The following is a 20192-nucleotide window of genomic DNA, read 5'->3' on the forward strand; positions in this document are numbered from 1 at the left end:
AAGTAAGAAAGATCAAAAGATCCATTGTAGATACTAATTTAGTAGGAAGGGAGGCAAACTTTTAAATGCTACTGAACGTGGTAAATTTGATGTATACTTTTCATTTAAATTGTCATTCTTGGCATCTCAAGGGCATTCATGTTAATGAATTTCTTTTATTTGGTAACAGTTCAATAATATGCACCAATCTTTCTAAGCAGTTCTAATTGCAGTGATGAAAATGGCATCATCATTGGGTAGTGGAATAAAAATCAATATTTTTCACTATGAATCCCCATCTTTATAATTTTTAATAATTCTAATGTTAAAAAACCTTGCAATAAAACTTTGCAATAAAGACCCACACGTGGAGGGAATGTTTTTCTCTTATTATTTGATCCTTAGTCTGTGTCCAGTTCTAAGTTGCAGACCCCTAAAATGTCCTTCCTGGCTTTTCTAGTCTAACTTAAAGAACACTAACCTCTGCTGTGATGCGTGGGGCACCAAGAAAGGAAAATGCCTCAGGACTTTAGGAATTCTGTAGGAGTCATGATAATACCCAAACAACTCAAAAAAGAAATGCTTAAAAATTTCCCCACTGCTCCTCCAGGGGTGTAGATTCTATGTTCAGCACATCCAAGGGACATGTGCAGTCTCTGGACATCTTCCTTACTTCTCAGGTTGGGCAAAGACATATGGGGAATGTGCAGTGGGGTGACCACTTTCAGAATGCCTGTGCCTCCCCCAATCATATGCCATCTCCCAATCCCATGAAGAGGAGACGGGGGACTTTGAGGAGTGCCCCTTTCCTTTAGAGTCATTACCCACGGGGGGGCTGCTGTGATTGTGCAAAACCCTTTAGCTCCTCCCTGAATGTCATTCAGTCAACCTGGCATCTAGATTTTGTCATTTAGGGACTAAGTTTATCTACTAGAAAACCACAGTCATGATCCTTTGCCATTTAAACATTTTCTCTGTGCTATCTATCCCATTCAAACCCTGGAAAGTGGTTGTCAGGATTCAAAGATCCTGCTTTGCCAAATGAATCCCTGCCAAACACCTGGTACCCCCACATATCTGTGCACATAAGGACACAGTCCTCAGCCAAAGCAGCAGAAGAAAAAAGGGTGGCGGAGACAGCCACAAATAGAAACTCAGCTCTTTTGGAACTCAGGAGCAAACATGAATTTATTATGCTCCTGCTGGGAAGCATGTGCAGGGAAGAGTAGACATTCTCATGTATACTCATTACTTGAGTTTTCTCTGTCAAGCTAACGGCCTGGGCAGTGTTTCTTTTTAATTGTACTACTTTTAATAAAATGGGCCTTATGTGCCTGCTGCCACTTGTCACGGCTAATTTGGATAATACCCGTTTGCCGCTGTTAGGAGCTGCTCAACTGAAAATGTATCATGATCAGCTGCACGCAGGAAAAAGCTACTTCATACCAAGACAGTCGGAGCTTGACATCAGTAGGCTTATCCTGGCACTTGGCTGACAGGCACACAACTCACAGAGTGGGGACAGTGTCCACGATGGCTTGTCTAATCTCCGTCATCTTCTGGAGATGCCATCTTGGCGCACAGAATGTGCCTGTCCATTTCTGGAAGGCCCAGGTGTTCTAAGCAGCCTGGTTGAGTCTCTCTCCTGCCCCCTGGCTGATGCCAAATAATTGCCCCCCAGGGTTGCTCCTCTGATTCTGAAGAGCCTTTTGCCCCACTGCCAGAGAGCCAGCGCTGCTGCTTAGCCTGAGTTGGCTGGATTACTCTTAGTCTGCTTGTTTCTGTGATGTCCAAGGGTGCCATTCTCTGCAAAGCACACGCCTCATACCCCTCTGATATGTTTAGGAGAACAAAATCCGCCAGTCTCTCGAGCTTTGTGAGAATGGCGTGGTCTCCTTCCTATAATGAGTTCACAGTCCTTTTGTTAACGTGCCATCTTTTGTACCCATGCCACCCACCCCTACACTTGTGGGAATGAGATCTTAAACCCAACATAGGCTTCTTATTTATCCCTATTGGATTTTGTCTAATTAAATTTGACCCACCATCCTAACCTACCAATTTCTTCATAAGCTTATGAAATGAGGTCCTGAATCTCCTTCTTGACAATCACAATGATTTCTAGGATTTAGAGGCAGCAATGGGAAATAGGGCGTAGATTCAAGACTCCTGGAGCTCTAGATCTAGAACTGTCTGGCTTCCGGAGAGAATGGTGAGGTGGGGACCAGATCTCAACAGCCTTTGCTTTGTGAAAGGAGGGTTTAACTAGATCCTTCTCTGGGCCTCCATTTTCTCACTTGTGAAGTGAGGGAGGGCTGTAAGATTAGGAGTTCTTAATATGGGGTCTACACATAGATATCAGCAGGGTTGGGGGAGTCCATGGACACGAACAGGGAAAAATAGATCTGTATTCAATATGACTAGTTTCATTTGTAATTGTTCTATGTATTTTGTTTCATGTATTTAAACAATGCTATTCTGAGAGAGGGTCTGTAGGTTTTACCAGACACAAAAGCAGTTAGGAATTCCTGGACTAGATGGGCCTGAGAATCCCCCTGTTCTAAATTATATGATCCCGTTTTACAAAAGGAACAGTAGTTCATCACCCCCAAAATCACAGATTCTTTTGCTTCCCCCAATAAACATCTTGTAAGTGACCTGATAAGACACACACGATAACATACAGCAAGAAAATATTTTCAGTGGTCAGTACCTCAGTCTTTAGCAAGTATTCTGGTCTAACTGCAATGTAAAATGTCATCACAGGAGTCAAGCTAGATGGTGCAGTGGATAGAGCACTGGCCCTGGAGTCAGGAGGACCTGAGTTCAAATCCAGCCACAGATACTTGACACTTACTAGCTGTGTGACCCTGGGCAAGTCACTTAACCCCACTGCCTAGCCAAAAAAGACCCCCAAAACAAATAAACAACAAAAAAAAGTCGTCACAGAAGACAGCTGAGGCAAGCAGTGGTACAGTGGATTGAGTATTGAATGTAGAATCAAGAAGTTCTGAGTTTGAATCTTGTTTTAGTCACTAACTGACTACGTGACCCTGGGCAAGTCACTCTCAGCCTCAGTTTCTTCATCTGTAACGCGGGATAATTACAGCAGCTACCTCACTGTGTTGTGAAGATCAAATGAAATAACATATATGTAAAGCATTTTGTAAAACCTTAAAGCATGGTATAAACGTGCACTGTTACTATTGTTATTTAAGTTCATGAGGCCCAGAGTATACCCCGTATATGAGCATTGACTTGCCACACAAACACAAGTCATCTCGTTGTAGTGGCTGGAGATCCAGGCTTAAAGCCAGGAAGACCTGGGTTCGAGTCCTCCTTCTGACACAGAGCAGCATAGCCCTGTCAGTGCTTTGAGCAATTCTCTAATAAGACCCTAGGTTGTGGAGCGTGTGCTGACCTCCTTTGGTAGAGGGTGTTCCTCAGCTTTATAGGCGTGAGATCATAGATCTGTTCCCAAGTCTTACCATTTCTATATATGTATCTATAGCTATGTGTATAAGAGATGTATTTTCCAATTTGTCTTAAAGTTAACTAGTCACAAGGATGGACATTTGGAAAACCTTAGCATGTAAAACGACCGCCATTCTCAAGTGGACAGTTTGGGGCGTGGCGGTTGAAGGCAGCCAATCATCATGCGGCCTGAGACTAGGAAGTGAGGCAGTGGTTTAAGGTGCTTTTCAGCACAGGCATCTTCTTCCCCCCAAGCATCATAGAGGTGCATTTGGATCATTGCTTGGTTTGGTTTTTTTGTTTGTTTGTTTTAGTTTTTTTGCAAGGCAATTGGGGTTAAGTGGCTTGCCCAGGGTCACACAGCCAGTAAGTGTCTAATGTCTGAGTCTGGATTTGAACTCAGGTCCTCTTGACTCCAAGGCCAGAGCTCTTTCCACTGCACCCCCTAGCTGCCCTTGGATCATTACTTGAGCAGCAGAGTTGAGGATAAGAGGAATCAGGAAGAGCAGGTACTGTAAAATTAGTGTAGGTGAGAACAGAGGAGGAGGCCCTGAACTACAGTGGGGCCAGTGAAGAGGGAAAAAAAAACAAGTGAAAGATATTACAAAGGTCAAAACAGCGAAGGTATTACAAAGGTATTTGGATGACTATGGTTATGTGTCTGGAATTCTGGAGGGATGGTCATGGCGTTAACAGAAATAGAGCAGATGGGGGAAGGGCTCCAATTTAGAGAAGGAAGAGCTCAGTCTTAAGACATGTTCATTTTGGGATGCCCAAAGAATATCCAGGAGCCAGTTGGAAATATGGGCCTGGAACTATGGGTGAGCTTGAAATTCAGATGCAGGAGCCATCTGCATAAAGGTATTAACTGAAGCTGTTGGAAGAGATGGTTGGGATGCATGGAGCAATGTAGGGTTAGGCTTCTTCTATAGAAAAGTCGAATGGGGCTCCCCTCCTTAGAGATTTTCAAACAAGAGTTGGATAGCCATTTGTCAAGTATGTCATAGAGGGGTTTTTGTTAAGGCATGGATGCCTTCTGGAGTCCTTTCTAACTCAAGAGTTTCAGTCATTCTGTGGTTTTGGATGTGATCACCAAAGGAGAGCGTGTAGAGAGAGAAGAGAAGATGGTGTAGGAAAAAGCCTTGGGGACATCCACATTTGAAGGGCAGCAGGCCACAGAAGCAGTGATCAGAGAGAGCGCTGTCATGAAAGCTCCAAATGAAAGGGTATCAGGGAGCATTTGGTGGTCCACAATTTACAGAGATGTCAAGGAGGCCAAGGACAGAAATGTAACTCTTGGGTTGGGTGATAAGGTGGTCTTTAGTAGTGCTCTGTCATCTTTGAGAGAGCTTTTTCTCTGAATTGGTGGGCCTGTGGAGCAGTAAGGGGGTACAGTGAGTGCCCACCACTCCTTCTAGGGGTTTGAGAAGTTTGCCAATGAAGGGGAAGAGATACAGAGTAGTAGTTTGAGAGATATGAGGCAGCACCAAGGGGAGGTTCTGTTGGGCTAAGGAAGATGTGGCCGTGTTTGCAGGCTGGACGTAGAGTGTGGACCAGAGCTAGAATGGACATCAATGTGAGGGGAGGGATTGATAGCGCAAGGTCAAGGACAAGGCAGGAGGACATAGTATCAGGGGTATATAGATGGAAGGGTTGATATTCAGCAAGGAATGAGGTCTGTCTTCCTCCAAAACTGGAGGAAAGGAGATAGGTAAACATATTAAAAGAATTAAAAAATTGGAGAGGGGGGGAAATTGAAAGAATTCATATTGGGTGATCTGAATTTTCTCATTAAAGTAGTATAGACGAGGTCGGGGGGGTGTCAAAGGTAGAGTTGAGAGTATGAAAAGTGGAGGTTTAGAACAGCTTTTGTGATTGGTGTGATAAAGAGGCATTAGGGAAGGGAGATGCCGACTACATGTCGGCACTGTGCTAAGCACTTTTTTATTTAACAAATTTTATCCTATTTGATCCTCACAATAACCTTGGGAAGTAGGTACTGTTATTATCCAGACTTTAGAGATGAGGAAACTGAAGCAGACAGAGGTTAAGTGACTTGCCTAGGGTTACATAGCTACGAAGTGGCTGAAGCAGGATTTGAACTCAGGTCTTCCTAACTCTAGGCCCAGGGTTTTATCCACTGCACCACCTAGCTGCCTGGAGTAAATGATGAGCAAAAGAATTTCCCTGTGACAGTGAAGGCCTAGTGGTGGGCAAATGTGTGGCGGGTCCAGTTAGCCACATTCCATGGCTTCCTCTAGCCTTGCTCAGCAGTGTAAGGACGAGGGTTGGGGCTAGCAGGGCTGAATGGTGGAGAGGCCAGATGGTGAGGGACACCAGGACGGAAGAGAGGGCCTGGCCGAAGAAACCAGTAAGAGGTGAGACAAGTTCAGGAGGAGTGTGGAGAGATGAGGGAACCGGGCCAGGTAGAAGGACAGGACCGACCATGGGTTGGTGCAAACCCAAAATGCTTTTGGAACTGATTTCTGTAATGAATTCTCACTTGGAAGAAAGCTCCGGAAAGAAAGCCATCAGCTCTTTTATTTTGCTTCTCAGGAAAATTTTGAGAAGGCCAGCCTGAGCAGCAGTAGCAGCGGCGGGGCCAGCTTGAAAAGCGAGCTTTCTGAGAGTGCTGACCTTCCCCCAGAGAGCTTTCAGCAGCCCTGTGGGAAAGACGAAGACAGAGCCTGTGATGAAATCTTGTCCGATGATAACTACAACTTAGAAAATATCGAAAAAGGTGAGGGCATTTGTAAAGATGTCAGCACAGACCTGTCTCTTGTGTTTTCTGTTCCAAGACTCACTCGTGTCTCTTTTTTGTTGTACAGACACATATTTGGAATTAGATGATGAGCTAGACATCTCAGATAACTCCAGCAGCTCTAGCTCAAGCCCTTTGAAAGAGTCACCATTTGGTAAGCCATCTACCAAGGGCCGTCTAAACCATTTCATCATTTCCAGTGGCAGATCAGTCAGCAGTGCGCTGACGTTGTCGTCCTTGAGGAAAAGGGAAGGGCACAAGCATTGATGTGCTGTTATATGCCAGGCAAGGTAGTAAGTCCTTTACAAATACCATTTCATTTGATCCTGACAACAATCCTAGGAGGTAGGTGCTGGCACTGTTCCCATTTGACACTTGAGGAAACTGAGGCAGGCAGTAGGTAAGTGACTTGCTCAGGGTCACTGAGGGTGGGTTAGAACTCATGTCTTCCCGAGTCCAGGCACAGTGCTCTATCCGTCGTGCCACCTTGCTGCCTTGGAACAAAGAAATGGCAAAGCAGACCTGTGGCCCGCCCATACAGAGCATTTTTGGGGGGTAATCTCGTAAGGCCTGAAGTCCCAGCCATCCCAGCTCGACGCGGGTGGGTTTGACTGTTTCTACTGGCAAATGCAGGAACCGTCAAGGAAACTTTACGGGATCAGCCTGTCCATTAGGGACCAGGGGCTTGCTTAATTGTGACCGCAGCAATGATTTGCTTTGGCTGTTGTCCTCCAGTGAATTGTCCTCAGAGAGGATTCAGCGAATGAGTAGTCCAAGAACACTACCCAAAGGGATATTTGCAGTTGTCCTCCTTAGGAGCACAGCTGATCCCTGCATCTCCTCCCTTCTGTTTGCTGTTACAGACTGAATTTACCTACTGGACTGGGAGGTAACATCCATGTCCGTAAACACGCAGGGCTGACCCTGGGAGTTTTCATGTGGCCGTTTCAGCTACATTCAGAGCCACGCTTTTGTAATACGTGATAAAGTGTTTGCAGAGCTCATCCCTCTGTAGGCTGATTGGTTCGTCCTGGACAGCACTCACTCCAAATAGAATCTGAGAGTAAAACCATTAGGATGTGTCAGTCACCAGAGCCCTGACGGAGTTGGCCACGGTGCAGGCACCTCAGCCGCCTTTTGGAGTTTCCAAAGTCCATTCGAGATTAGGTCATCGAAGCCCTTCCTGTCCCAAGACAAGTTGGTCACCAAGTGGGGAAGAACCTTTTAAAAAGCCTTTTAAAGTGCGCAGGCCTCAGTTGGTATGCTAAAGTTCACAGACACTGAGTGGCTCGCAGCGATGGTGCCAAACTCAAGTAGAAATGGGAACCAAAGCTGAGCCTCAGGTTGGCTTAGAAAACCACACACTAACATTATCTATGTTCTGCTGTATTTTTATTTATTTTGTTAAATATTTCCCAATTATGTTTTAATCTGGTTTGGGCCGTGTTTGATACCTGTGCTTTATAGTATGTTGAATCCCTCAAATCGAACCATTTGCAGAGGGATTGGAGACGTTTAATTAAAATTTTCTAATGTGACTAAGCAGGAAACATTGTAAGACACTCAGTCATTCCAAGGATCTGTGCGCTTAGCTCAATCTCAGCCGAGACTTTAAGGGATGGTGCTGCTTCTTTATGCCCATCACCATGTAAGTTCACTGTCACACAAATTTAATTTGGTTTGTTATTTTCTCCTGTCTCTTCTTTTTGGATTCATTTTTTGTGCTTCTCCTTTTTCTTTCACTTCAATTATTTTTTTCTTCTTTCCTTTGTCCACTTCCCACCTGTATTTTGTTGCAATGCTTAAAAGATTTAAAAAGAAATCTTTTAGTCAGGAGAGCTGAGCTTGAAAATCATCTCTGAAAGTTATGAAATCATGGTCAAAAAACACTTACTGTCTTGGGGCCTCTGTTTCCCCATCTGTAAATCTTGTATAAATAATACTTGAACTACCCTCCTCACAGAATTATTGGCAGCAAAGTACTTTATACACCTGAAAACACCCTAGAGATGTGGTCTATTGTAAAATCGCTGTGTGGAAAAAAAATTACTTTAAAACTCTAGCAAAAATAATTTTTTTCCTAATGTTATATTTTCCATTTATGCTTTTAAAAATCTTTCCATTGTTTTAAATTGATTGCATAAGAGAAATTCTGTAAAATCGAAATCTAAGTTTTTCAAACATAAAACATCATTTTAGAGAAGAAAATGTAATCACTATTCTGTGCATACATTTGTTTCAGGCATATTAAAACGAAGTTTCAGTGCTTCTGGAGGAGAAAGACAATCTCATGGAAGGTCTGTAAAATTTTAGCTTTTGGAAATATTTTAAGCTTTGCAAAGTCAGGATATTACTAATTGGGCTGGCTGCTGGAAAAAAAAAGATGCCTGATGTTTTACATTAAGTAAGAGGTTAGGACATATCATGTTGATTTTTGTTCATATGACTAGGTACTTTGTATGCCCTGATATAAAAATAATGTTTTCAGAGAGTGGTTGGAAGACGTAGGTAGAAAGCAGATATTCTAGTACGCATAGAGAAAATCTGTCAGATTAAGTACTGGTTTGCTCTAATTTGCGATGACCTAGTATCTGAGTTTATTAAGATAGTTATTGTAAGAAATAGGTCTTTGAATTACCCAGGATTCTTCATTTTATAAAACGAGCACCCAAACCAGGTCCCCTATCACATGTAGACCAATCTAGATTAAGTAAATTCTGTGGCTACAATATATCATAAAGATCCCCTTTCTTGCATTTTCATAGAAAATGTTTGTCACCAGGTAAGTCCTTGAATAGCTGATTGTTTGAAGAGTAGTGATTGCCTTCCTGTATCAGCGGAAGGCAAACAGCTCTGTTTGCACCTTGGAGCACCCCTTGTAATGGTGATATGGCGGCAGGGTCTCTGTGGGGAGGTCCAGCGGCGACTGGGCAGGCTGGTTTTGTTGATGGAAAACAGTAGATGCTCTGAGGGAGGAAATTAGTGCCTGCAGGAGATGTAGGCAGAGCTTAGAGGACACATTCTGAGGGATACAGGTCCTGACTTAAGCGTAATTGAGCCTTCCGTAAACAAAGAAAAATTTATTGAGCACTGTACAATCTGCTAGAAAGACGGAGAACGCAGAAGCACAAGAAATTGTTCCCACCCTGATTGGCCCTGTTTTATTGAGGAGATGTGGCATATACTCTTGAGAAGATAGCAAAAATGAAAGGCATAGGTATGTGTCTAATGGGTGGTGCAGAAACAACAAAAAAGAAAAATAAGGAAAGAAAAAGTCCCAACTCTTGGACTTCATTAAGATAATCCCCAAGGCTAATAAAAGGACATATATTTATAATCCTTAAAAAGTATTAAAAAAGGGCAACATGTTATTCACCATGTGCTTAATTTTATATATTCTCATAGATGTGTTTTTATTAACCTTTAATAAAAGATTATTTACAAATTATTTAAACTTCAGTGAGCTACTAGAATGTAAAACATTTGCCAAGAAGAGAGAGCCAGTCCATCAGTGAGTACTGTTCAGTGTCTGCTATGTTCCAGGTGCTGTGGAAGGAGCTAGTAGTACAAACACAATGAATGAAGGGAACAGTCCCGGCCCTCAAGGAGGTTACATTCTAGCAGGAGGTGACAAGTATGCCACCTAAGCATACAGAGAATAAACACAAGGTGGTCAAGGTGGGAGGGAGGGAGAGCATATGTAGAGCCCCTTCTATGAGCAAGTAATGTTTGAGCTGTGTTTTGGAGGAGAGTGGTTCTATGAGATGGCGGTAGTGGGAGAGTTCATTCCAGGCTTGGGGTGCAAAGGCAGATGGTGCAAAGGAAGGGAGTTCTTTTTCTGGAGGTGGATAACTTTTTCCATTATGAGCCTTTTGGAATTGTCTTGGATCATCATATTGCTGAGAAAAGCTAAAGCAATCATAGTTGATCATCACACAGTGTTACTGTGTACAATGTTTTCCTGGTTCGCTTTTCATCAGTTCATATAAGTCTTCTCAGGTTTTTCTGAAATCATCCTGCTTGTCATTTCTTATAGCACAATAATGTGCTATCACAATCATATACCACAGCTTCTTTAGCCATTCCCCATAGAGGTTTATTGAATAGAGGAGAGACATGGTCAGATCTTTACTTGAGAAAAAACACTTTGGCAGAAAAACTATCGAATAGAATCTAGGGGGAAAAAGTCGTTAAAAAAAAGCAAATCAATGTAATCCTTTTGGTTGTAGTGAATTATGCATGAGACAGTACATCTTTTAGAGACTTGTGAGGTATAAAAAGAAGACGGGCATTTCCAAGTCAGGGACCTCTTAGATTAGGCCTGCACAACCTACGGCCTGCCAGAGGATTTTGGGTAGCCTACAAAAAATGTAGAGTACATCCTCTATATTTTTTTTGGGGGGGGGTCTCTTTTTTTCTTTTTTTATTAATTTATTTTGATTTATCAACAATTACTTCCATAAGCTTTTGAGTTGTAAGTTTTTCTCCCTCTCCTTTCCCCCTCCCTCCCCAAGATGGCTTGTAATCTGATATAGGCTATACATATATGTTCCTATTAAACTTATTTTCATCTTAGTGATGTTGTAAGGAAGAATTAGAACCAATAGGAGGAACCATCAGAAAGAGGAAACAAAACTCAACAGAAGGTAAAAATAGCAAATAGTATGCTTCATACTCCATACTTCTTTCTATGTGGATAGCATTTTCCATCACGAGGCCTCTGGAGGTGTCTTAGATCCTTGCATTGCTGAGAACGGCTAAGTCTACCAACATTAGTCAGTGTACAATGTGGCTGTTACTGTGTACAAAGTCCTCTTGGTTCTGCTCACTTCACTCAGCATCAGACCATACAAGTCTTTCCAGGTTTTTCTGAGGTCTACCTGTTCATCATTTCTTATAGCACAATAGTATTCCATCACATTCATATACCACAACTTGCTCGGCCATTCCCCAATTGATGGGCATCCTCTCATTTCCAGTTCTTTGCCATCACAAAAAGAGCTGCTCTGAATATTTTTGTACATGTGGGTCCTTTTCCCATTTGTTTGATCTCTTTGGGATATAGGCCTAGAAGTGCTATTGCTGGATCAAAGGGTAAGCACATTTTTATAGCCCTTTGGGCATAGTTCCAAATTGCTCTCCAAAATGGTTGAATCAGTTCCCAACTCCACCAGCAATGTATTAGTGTTCCAATTTTCCCACATCTTCTCCAACATTTATCATTTTCCTGTTTTGTCATGTTGGCCAGCCTGATAGGTGTGATGTGGTCATCCTCTACATTTTGTGGGCTGCCCAAAATCCTTTGGTGTGCTGCAAGCACCCCGTGGGCTGCAGGTTTTGAAGGCCTGTCTTAGATTAGTGAGAACCAAGTGCATAGCTATCTGGGTGGAGGGCAGCATGAAGATATTAGCAATGGGTTACGCATGTGCTGTGAAGACAGCAAACACTTGATAAAAGTTTGTTGGATGAACAGATGCATGTGATAGATAAAGATGAGTCAAGATCTAAGATCATCCCCTGGACTCAGTTACTCCAGCTTCACGTTTTATACATTTAACCACCTCAGCCCATAAAATAATATGTTGCAGTATGACACATGTATATAACAACAACAACAACAACAACAATGAGGAGTAATAGTACACTGGTGCTCCAGGTATCAATGGAGTTTGCAGGCAGCATCCCAAAGAGCTGCTAATAGACTGCTCAGAAGTCCACACCTGTGTGGACCAAACTTCTCAGGCAGATGTTCCAGGAGAGCCATTTTGGTGACATGGAAGGATCCATATTAATTTGCAGATATTTATTGAGGACTTACTATGGACGAGGCAGCATGGTGGGTGCCAGCAGGCATAGGAAGGAGAGGAAGACCATCTCCACTCTCCTAGAACTTAGAGTCTAACAGAGCAGAGAAGACACATATACGAATGACTGGCATCTTTTTTCTATAAGCATGTTTGCCAGCCTTCTAATGAAAAAAATCAGCAGAAAGTTTTGGTAATTTTAAATGTTCCTTTAAATTTCCTTAGGAGCTGAGAAAGACAGAGTGTATCATTTTATGGGTGGGTCAATGGCATAAAAACTAAAGCTGAATTAAATCACAGACATTATAATTGCTGAAAGGAATTGAGATATGAGACAGATGTTTTGTATTGTGTATCTGAACTAGCCATGATGTGCAATGCTTTTCATTTCACATTTAGTTTTAGCATCAAAGCAAAGCTTACAATGCACTTAAATGCAAGTTCCTTACCTTTGACAAGCTTGTGAAGGCCCAAAGGCAGAAAAAACAGTTCTTCCCCCATAAAGCCACCCCTAAAAATGCCCAGACTTGGAGCAGGAAGAACTCCTACCTTCACCTTTGTGTCAGAGGAGAGTCGTTTCAGTGATCTGGTGCAATAGGGTCTGATGAGAGTCAGGAGCAGAGCCAGTGGAGATGGGGATTTGTGAGAGAGATGCTGTGCACATGGAAATGAGGTTGGTCAACTTACTGGCTATGAGAAGGGACTGAGAAAGAGGAGTCGGGGGTGACGATGAGGTTGCCAAGCTGGGTGATTGGAAGGATGGTGGTGCTTGGGACAGAAATAGGCAAGTCTGGAAGAGGGCCAGGTTTGGGGAAAAGCCATTCAGCCTGTTATTGACCTGTTCACTTTGACTTGCTTGTGAGGCATCAGGTGGAAATGATGAATAGCCGATCGGTGATCCGGGGTTGGAATTTGGGAAAGAGGCTCGGGCTAGATGCAGAGATTTAGTTCTTGTTTGTGTTGTGGCGGTCATTTGTCCTTGGTTCTAGAAGAGGAACATGACATAGGGAGGTGATGCCAAGACAGGCAAGTGAATCGGATTTACGTGAGGGAGGCCTGTGCGGAGTCAGCAGCCGTCTGGGTCCAGTGGCCAGCTGTGGCTCAGGACCGCTGGAGAAGGCTCATCAGCACAGGGGTTATAGTTAGGCTCATGTGACTAATGAAGGCACCAAGAAAGAGAACATAGAGAAGAGGGCGGAGGACAGATCCTTGGGGGTTTATCCAGTTAGGGAGGTAGGATGTGGAGGACGGTCCTTCAAAGGAACCTGAAAAGACGTAGTCACATGGGGACCAGGGGAGAGCGACATCATAAGAACTCAGAAAGGAAGGTGCCTTCAGGAACGGGAGGTGGTTCACCCCGTCAGATGCCACAGAGAGATGAGTGAATGGGTCTGAGGAAACGTCATTTGATTTGGCAATTAAGAGATCATTGGTGACTTTAGAGAGGGCAGTTTTAACGGAGAGATCCAATCTGATCACGTTCATTGAAGCCTTCATTGATCTCTCTATCCAGAAATAATCTCTCCCAACTTGTAACACTTATAGCACATCTTTGCACCTCTCTGATGCAATTAGCAATTTTACTTAGTATTTAATTTATTTCTGCATGTCTTATCTCCCCCACAAAATCGTAATTCTTTGTGGGCAAAGACCCTATCTTATGCATTTTTGTATCAGTGCCTTGCACTCACTAAATATTAATTTAAAAATGAAGCAACAGTAAGCAGGAGTCCTGGGGTGGGCAGGGGGCAAAAAAAAAAATAGAGAGATAGAATGAGATCCTGTGACGGAAGGTATACCAGTTCAGTCTAGTTTGAGCAACTAACTGAAATTATAATTTGCAAATTTACTTCTTTCCTGCAAAGGACATTACCCTAATTTGAACTTGGGTTTCCTAAGCTACAGGTACCTGAGATTCAGGCAGCCCACACCAGTGACCTTTCTTCAAATTCTGTCCATCTTGCCATGATACAGTTCAGAGATGCCTGGGCCTGAAAACTCATCCACCGTCCTGGAGCCTAGAACCTTGGCCAGTGCCATGAGCTTGAAGCCCCAGTTTTTTCCCTTGTCCTGTTGCTTAGGCAACAAGGTTTCTCCATGCCTGCCTGCATCCTGTTGCCATGGTAACAGGCCAGAGAGAGCAGGCAGCCTTGAGTGCTCCAAGGTTTTCAGTAGCCAAGCTCTGACCGTGGGCTTATGGTTCTTCCTCTGCTGACTTCATTTATGCATATTTATACCTATCTGCATGCAGGTGTGTTTGGCATTTGTATTTAAAGGTGACTTAAATTCAATTTTTGCAGGTACAACTGCAGGACCATTGTGTGATCTCAGAATCGATGTAGTCGGCCTCTCATTAACAGCTGTTGCTGCTTTTTTCAGAGCTTTCCCTCATCATCTGCTCTGCCTATTTTTCTCATAATCTCTGTGCTAATTTTAGTTAAACTGAGCCAACTGATCTTTGCTTGCCTAGAACCAACTTAACTTATCTGAACAGTCAACAGGAAATTTCATCACCAGACCATGAAATCGGATGGTTCATTATTTCATTGTTTCTGGCATCATTGCGCTTTATGATCCTCAAATCTGATTTGATAATTTTCACTTTTAATGATATGCATAGCACTTTGGAATGCTTTGGAAAAGAGCTTGGCTTCCTTAAAGGCCCCTAAAGGAGTTAATTTTTCCATGGAATTAACTAGAAAATTAGAGTTAGAGGCCACTTGGTGGAGTGGACAGTGTACTGGAATGTGGAGTCACAAGATCCGAGTTCAGATCTTATGTGACCAAGGCAAGTCACAATGCCCCCTCTTTAAAATGAGGGGGTTGTTAGCTGGCAATAGCTAATATTTACATAATGTTTTAAGGTTTAAAAGCTTCTCTCTCTGTATCTCCCTCTCCCTCTCCCTCTCCCTTTTCCTCTCCCTTTTCCTCTCCCTCTCCCTCTCCCTCTCCATCTCCCTGTCTCTCTCTCTCTTCCTCTCCTTCTCCCTTTTCTTCTCCCTCTCCCTCTCCCTCTTTCTAAAATCTTTTGATGTTCACAGCAATTTTATGATGTAAGTGCTGTTATTGCCCCCATTTTACAGATGATGAAACTGAGGCAGTAGAGGTAGCGTGATCTCCCATGATCACAAGCTAGTGACTGTCAAAGGCAGGAGATGCAGGAGACTCCTTTCTCAGAATCAGAGGTCTTGAGCTAGAAGGAACTTTGGTGGCCTCTAGTTCAATAGCCTAGTTTTACAGATGAGGGAATGAAAGGCCAGTGAAGTAAAGTGATTCGCTCCAGGTCATACAGATAGTTAAGTATCAGAAATGAAATTTGAATGGAGGGCTTCTGTTTTCAAAGCCAGGGTCTTTCCACTGTATCATTGCCACCTTCTGACTCATAAACCCTTCATTCCATTCATTATACCATGAGCTGCCTCTAAGGAGTCTTCTACACTTGAGTGAAGCTTTTTATATTTCCACTTGCAAAAGAATTAGCTCAACAATTAGTCCATTTTCTGATCATTTAGCCCACAGGGGATTTTTTGAATTCTGAATTTTTATGGTTGGTTTTATCAAGTTTTAACCTCCTTAGCTAGTGACCCAATATATTTGAGCTGTATAATATGTTTGTAGTTAGTTGGAAGGCTTACACTAAGAAGAAATCCCTTGAAGCTAGGATTTTCTCCCCTCTTCTTTGGTCTCACAGGTCTGCAATGGAGCCAGTCTTTATCAGGTCACTTTAATTTTCTAAGCTTGGGTGGCTTATCTGTAATCTTGCTAATGAGTTGAGAGAGCAGGTCTTGGAGTTAGGAATTCCTACCTTTGACACATACCAGCTGGGTGACCCACCATGTCACTTCTCAATGCCCTCCCTGGTTGACTCTGTAAAAGCAGCATTGACTGATCTGCATTGGTGAATGCGGGTCAATCTACATCCAAGCTGTACTGGAGTTTCCTGGCTGAGAGTTCCCTAAATGAATGAAATCACAAGTCTTTTCCAAATCTCATTGAGTTGCCTTCTCCACTCCATTCTCAGACCAGGAAATGAGGTCAGATTCAATCACTTTGGGCCAAAGGCCATTCCTGATCTTCCAAAACAAATTTCTTTGAACGAATTGTTCTGGTCTGTGGCCCTGTGCACTCACACTTCTCCACCTGCTTGTCCTAGCATGTGGGGACTATTCACCACAGCCCTGATATATCGTTTGAGCTGAAAATACTGCAGTATTGTTTAAGAGCTGACCTTCTCCATCTTACCATGCTGTGTGTAGTTGAGTCCATCCCAGAATTAATGGTCAGCCTTACATTTTGACATTAAATGATGTTACTTTGAGTCACAATTAAACTCTCCTTTATTTTTAAATTCCGGGTGACTTAATTATCTTCTAATTAATATAATAAATGCACATCTTTGCTCATGTACTTTTCGTTGCAGTTTCTATTTGCAAATGATTGGAACCCAATTAAAAGTTGGCTGTAAAACTAAATTAGAAAACCACAATGGCTTCCATTAGCCACTCTCCAAACACTGTCCCTCTAAAAGACTATTCTTTAGGTAAGATTTCATAAAAGTTAGAAGTCCATGCTGAATTCCAGTCACCTAGCAAAAAGAAATTTTCAAAAGTGAAGTAATTATATATTATGTAAATAAATTATAAGTCAACAAAGTAATTGTATGTTGCATAAGTAAAAAACTAAGTAATTATTATGAAAAACAAAATCCCTAATCATCATTAAAGAATTTAAAATGATGTTTTGTTTGTATCAAACAAGTATTTGTAGTGTTGAAGTGAAATGTCAAGGCCAGAATTATCAGACTCACATGGAAAAATATTGAAATGCTAGCATCCTCTCATAGCATTGCTCAATGCCATGTAGTCAGTTAAGTAATAGTAGAAATTTGAACTTAGATTCTCTTGTCTCAAAAGCCCATGTCTAGAAAAAGGCAATAGACTTGAATGAAAAAATCATGGGGGTTCCTTCTCAGTACACTTGGTATGCACGGAGCAAACCTCCCCAAAGTAGAAGTTAAGGCTACTGGCAGCTTGTAAAATGGGAAGACAATCTGGAATGAAGGGTGAAAGAATTAGGGTAGGGTAGGGTGGGAGAACTGGGGGGAGGAATTGGCAACATGGAGCAATATTGACAGTACTGAGCTTTTGGAATAATTCAAGTCATGAGACCTAGGAAATCATTTATCTTACATGGTTTTTGGACATAGTGCAAATGAAAAGATATATTTCTAAAAAGAATGTATGTACTTTAAAATTTTAAAATGTGCTTCCTTAATTAAAAAAAAAGTCTTAAGAGATACACTGAAGTGTTTGTAATGCCATAATCTTTTTTGAATGAAATTTCTATTTTTATCTTTTGTTTTTACATCTCCTACATTTCCCAATGTCTCTTGGCTTCTGTCCCTCACAGAGAGTAATCATTTCTGATGAGGAATAAAAAAGAGGAAGAAAAACAGTTGAACAAAACTAAGCAACATATCAAAAAAGTCTGATGTTACATACAGTGTTCCATCCATACCCACAGTTCCCCAGCTCTGCAAAGAAGCAGAGAGAAGGGCTTTCTCTGTCTCTTCCTTGGTGCTACATTTCATCATTTAGTAGCATTTAATTTTAGTTGTTTTGTTTTTTTTTATTCTTCCTATTTACATTATTGTGGTCATTGGATACGTTGTTTCCTGATTCTGCTTTTCTTCACTTTGTATTGGTTCGGATGATTCTTCCCACACTTCTGTTTTCACCATAGTCATCATTTCTTACAGCACAGCCATATTCCATTACATTCTTATGCCATGGCATTTTTAGCCATTCCCTAATTGATGGGCATCTGGGGGCCTTTCTCTTTGTAATGACCTCCTTGGATTATATGTCTAACAGGGTAATGTTTGAGGCAAGTGCTTTGCACATTTTATTCACTTTCCCATAATTTCACATTGCATTCCAGAATGAATGAATGAATATGCTTCCTATATGACAAACATTGTGCTAAGTACCCTGGATACAAATATAAAACACAAGAGAGTCCCTGCCCTTACAGAACATACATTCACATATAAGGACATGTTGGCCAGGGAGGGGTGTTTTGTCTAAGAAGTCCCAGGGATGGTGAGTGGACTCAGGGCAGTTGAATGGCACACCTTTTCTAGGAGTGACAGTGTTGAGTTGATCATTATTCTCAGAGCCAGAAGTGGAAAGTGGGGTGGGGAAAAGGGTATCCTGAAGATGGCCGGGGGAGCAGCTGCGGCAGGGTGGGGCTGGGGTGGGGCTTGGGACGTGAGCACTTATTTACCAACCAGAAGCCTGGGGCAGGAGAGCTGGTGGGAGGGGCCTAGAATTGCTGGACAAAGCCTGAGCTCTTCCAAGGTTCCAAGATGTCACTTACCTAGCATACTGTGGCTTGTCAATGCTTCTGATGTGGGATGAGATTTTCTGCTTCTTATCTGGTAGAACTCTGTCCTATTCAGCTTTAGAATATCATGCTCATAAGTATTCATTCTTTTTCTCAGGGAATACTCCGGAGGAATAGGATCAAGGCCAAGACCAGGTAACTTAATACTGACATCAAATGATATGTACACATACATACATAAAATGTTTCAAGCCTCTAGTTGTGTTATAGTTTGATACCTTTCCTCCTTTTATTTCTCCAGCTCTGCTGCCTCTTGACCTGCTTCTGAAAGTGCCGTCACTCATGTTCAGGGCCCACGTTAAGAAACTAGAGGCCTCGTTAGGGACAGGGTGGCAGTCCAACAGCCTCCCAGCTGTGATTCTTCGCAATCTAAAAGATCATGGTAGTACTTATTAGATCATTTTGGTGTCGAGCAAACAGTAGGAAAACACAGAGTGATAGTTGGGCCAGAAGTATCTGAATGGTCCTTGAGATGTCATTTGAATGGGAACAGCGGGAAGACCTCATTATGTTTGTCCCTCCTTATGAGTACAGCCCTTCAGTCCATTCAAGTGCTTCCCGTGTTCACTTATTTGATGGGAAGATTACAGGCTATTTCTCCATAATTTGCATTTCTGTCTTGGGGCATTTAAGGGGAGGGAATGTTAACCAGCTGAATTATTGATATGTTAAAGGACACCTGCTAACCATGTGTTAGTTACATGTGTGGGTTTGACAAAACTCATACAACTGTTAGGAAAGGTCTCTTTTCTCATCTATTATTACCGTTCTAATGGATATAACTGGCCCTTTAAGATTTGAATAAAGCACACTATGTCCTCAGTAATTCAGGAATGTTAGGGTTCTCACTGATGTTTACATAGGGTCATTTATGATAATGATTTGGGTAGAAAAAACTATTTCCAAGTACTACAAAATAATGTCAAAAAGTCCCAAAATAAAAACAAGGGTTTTAGTGCAACCACAGAAGCTATGATTCTACCTTTAAGGTTTGAATCTCGGACCTAAAGTCTAAATTCCATTATTTGTATGGTACTTTATATTAATAAATAATTTTTGTATGTAAATATGTAAACAAACCTACAGAACTAAATTTATATACGTGCACATATAAATATATTTATGTTGTGTATATAAAATATATAAATACATATATACATTTTTATATATCATATAAATATATTTATATATGTTTTATATATAAATATAGAAACCTATTTATATATAAATGTATATCTATATATGTATACACACACACACACATTTCTCCAGATTTGTCCTTTTTATTCCCATTGGTGGAGTGAAAACAAAATGAACTTAAGATAGTTTCATATAAAATGCTACAAATATGAGTATAGACCATGATGTCAAGAACGGGTTGTGGGACAATTGATTTTATTTGAGGCTATCTTTACCATTAGCGATAGCTCAATAGAACAATTGGATTATGCTCTAAGTTACCATATCGATCACGATGTGGTTTCAGTGTTTTGAGATAAAGATCTAGGCATAACTCCATCACTAAGCTTTGCCTGGTGAGATGAAATTCAGTTTACCATTTGGCAAGCATTTATTAAGTACCTGCTGTGGGCCAGGCACTGTGCCATTGCTGTGGCTGTCAATGTTGGGGTAAGCCGATGGGGCAGGCTGCTGTGCTCTTACACAAAGACTAAATGAAAGAGTCTTTGCCTTTGTGGTCCTTACAAAGTATCAGAGTAAAACCACTTGTATGCTGTACACGGAATATGTACAAAGTAATGCAAGTTAAT

The 20192-nt window shown here is 41.8% G+C and overlaps 1 protein-coding gene across 8 annotated transcripts in view; it reads left to right on the top strand.

Annotated features, from left to right (window-relative positions):
- Positions 1-20192, top strand: part of NEK10 (NIMA related kinase 10) — a 242095-nt gene that overhangs the window by 175011 nt on the left and 46892 nt on the right. For 3 of the 8 annotated variants that reach the window (XM_020993333.2, XM_078151319.1, XM_078151317.1), the window contains 6 exons: positions 6010-6193; positions 6282-6368; positions 7761-7862; positions 8457-8511; positions 18521-18558; positions 18665-18805. In XM_020993333.2, coding sequence (XP_020848992.1) covers positions 6010-6193; positions 6282-6368; positions 7761-7862; positions 8457-8511; positions 18521-18558; positions 18665-18805 — 607 coding nt within the window. The remainder of the gene's footprint in view (positions 1-6009; positions 6194-6281; positions 6369-7760; positions 7863-8456; positions 8512-18520; positions 18559-18664; positions 18806-20192) is intronic. The other 5 variants (XM_020993335.2, XM_020993338.2, XM_078151335.1 and 2 more) reach the window with 3 other exon arrangements.

This window comes from Phascolarctos cinereus, unplaced genomic scaffold (genome assembly GCF_003287225.1).
Source record: "Phascolarctos cinereus isolate Bilbo 61053 unplaced genomic scaffold, phaCin_HiC Scaffold_1;HRSCAF=81, whole genome shotgun sequence".
NCBI classification, from domain to species: domain Eukaryota; kingdom Metazoa; phylum Chordata; class Mammalia; order Diprotodontia; family Phascolarctidae; genus Phascolarctos; species Phascolarctos cinereus.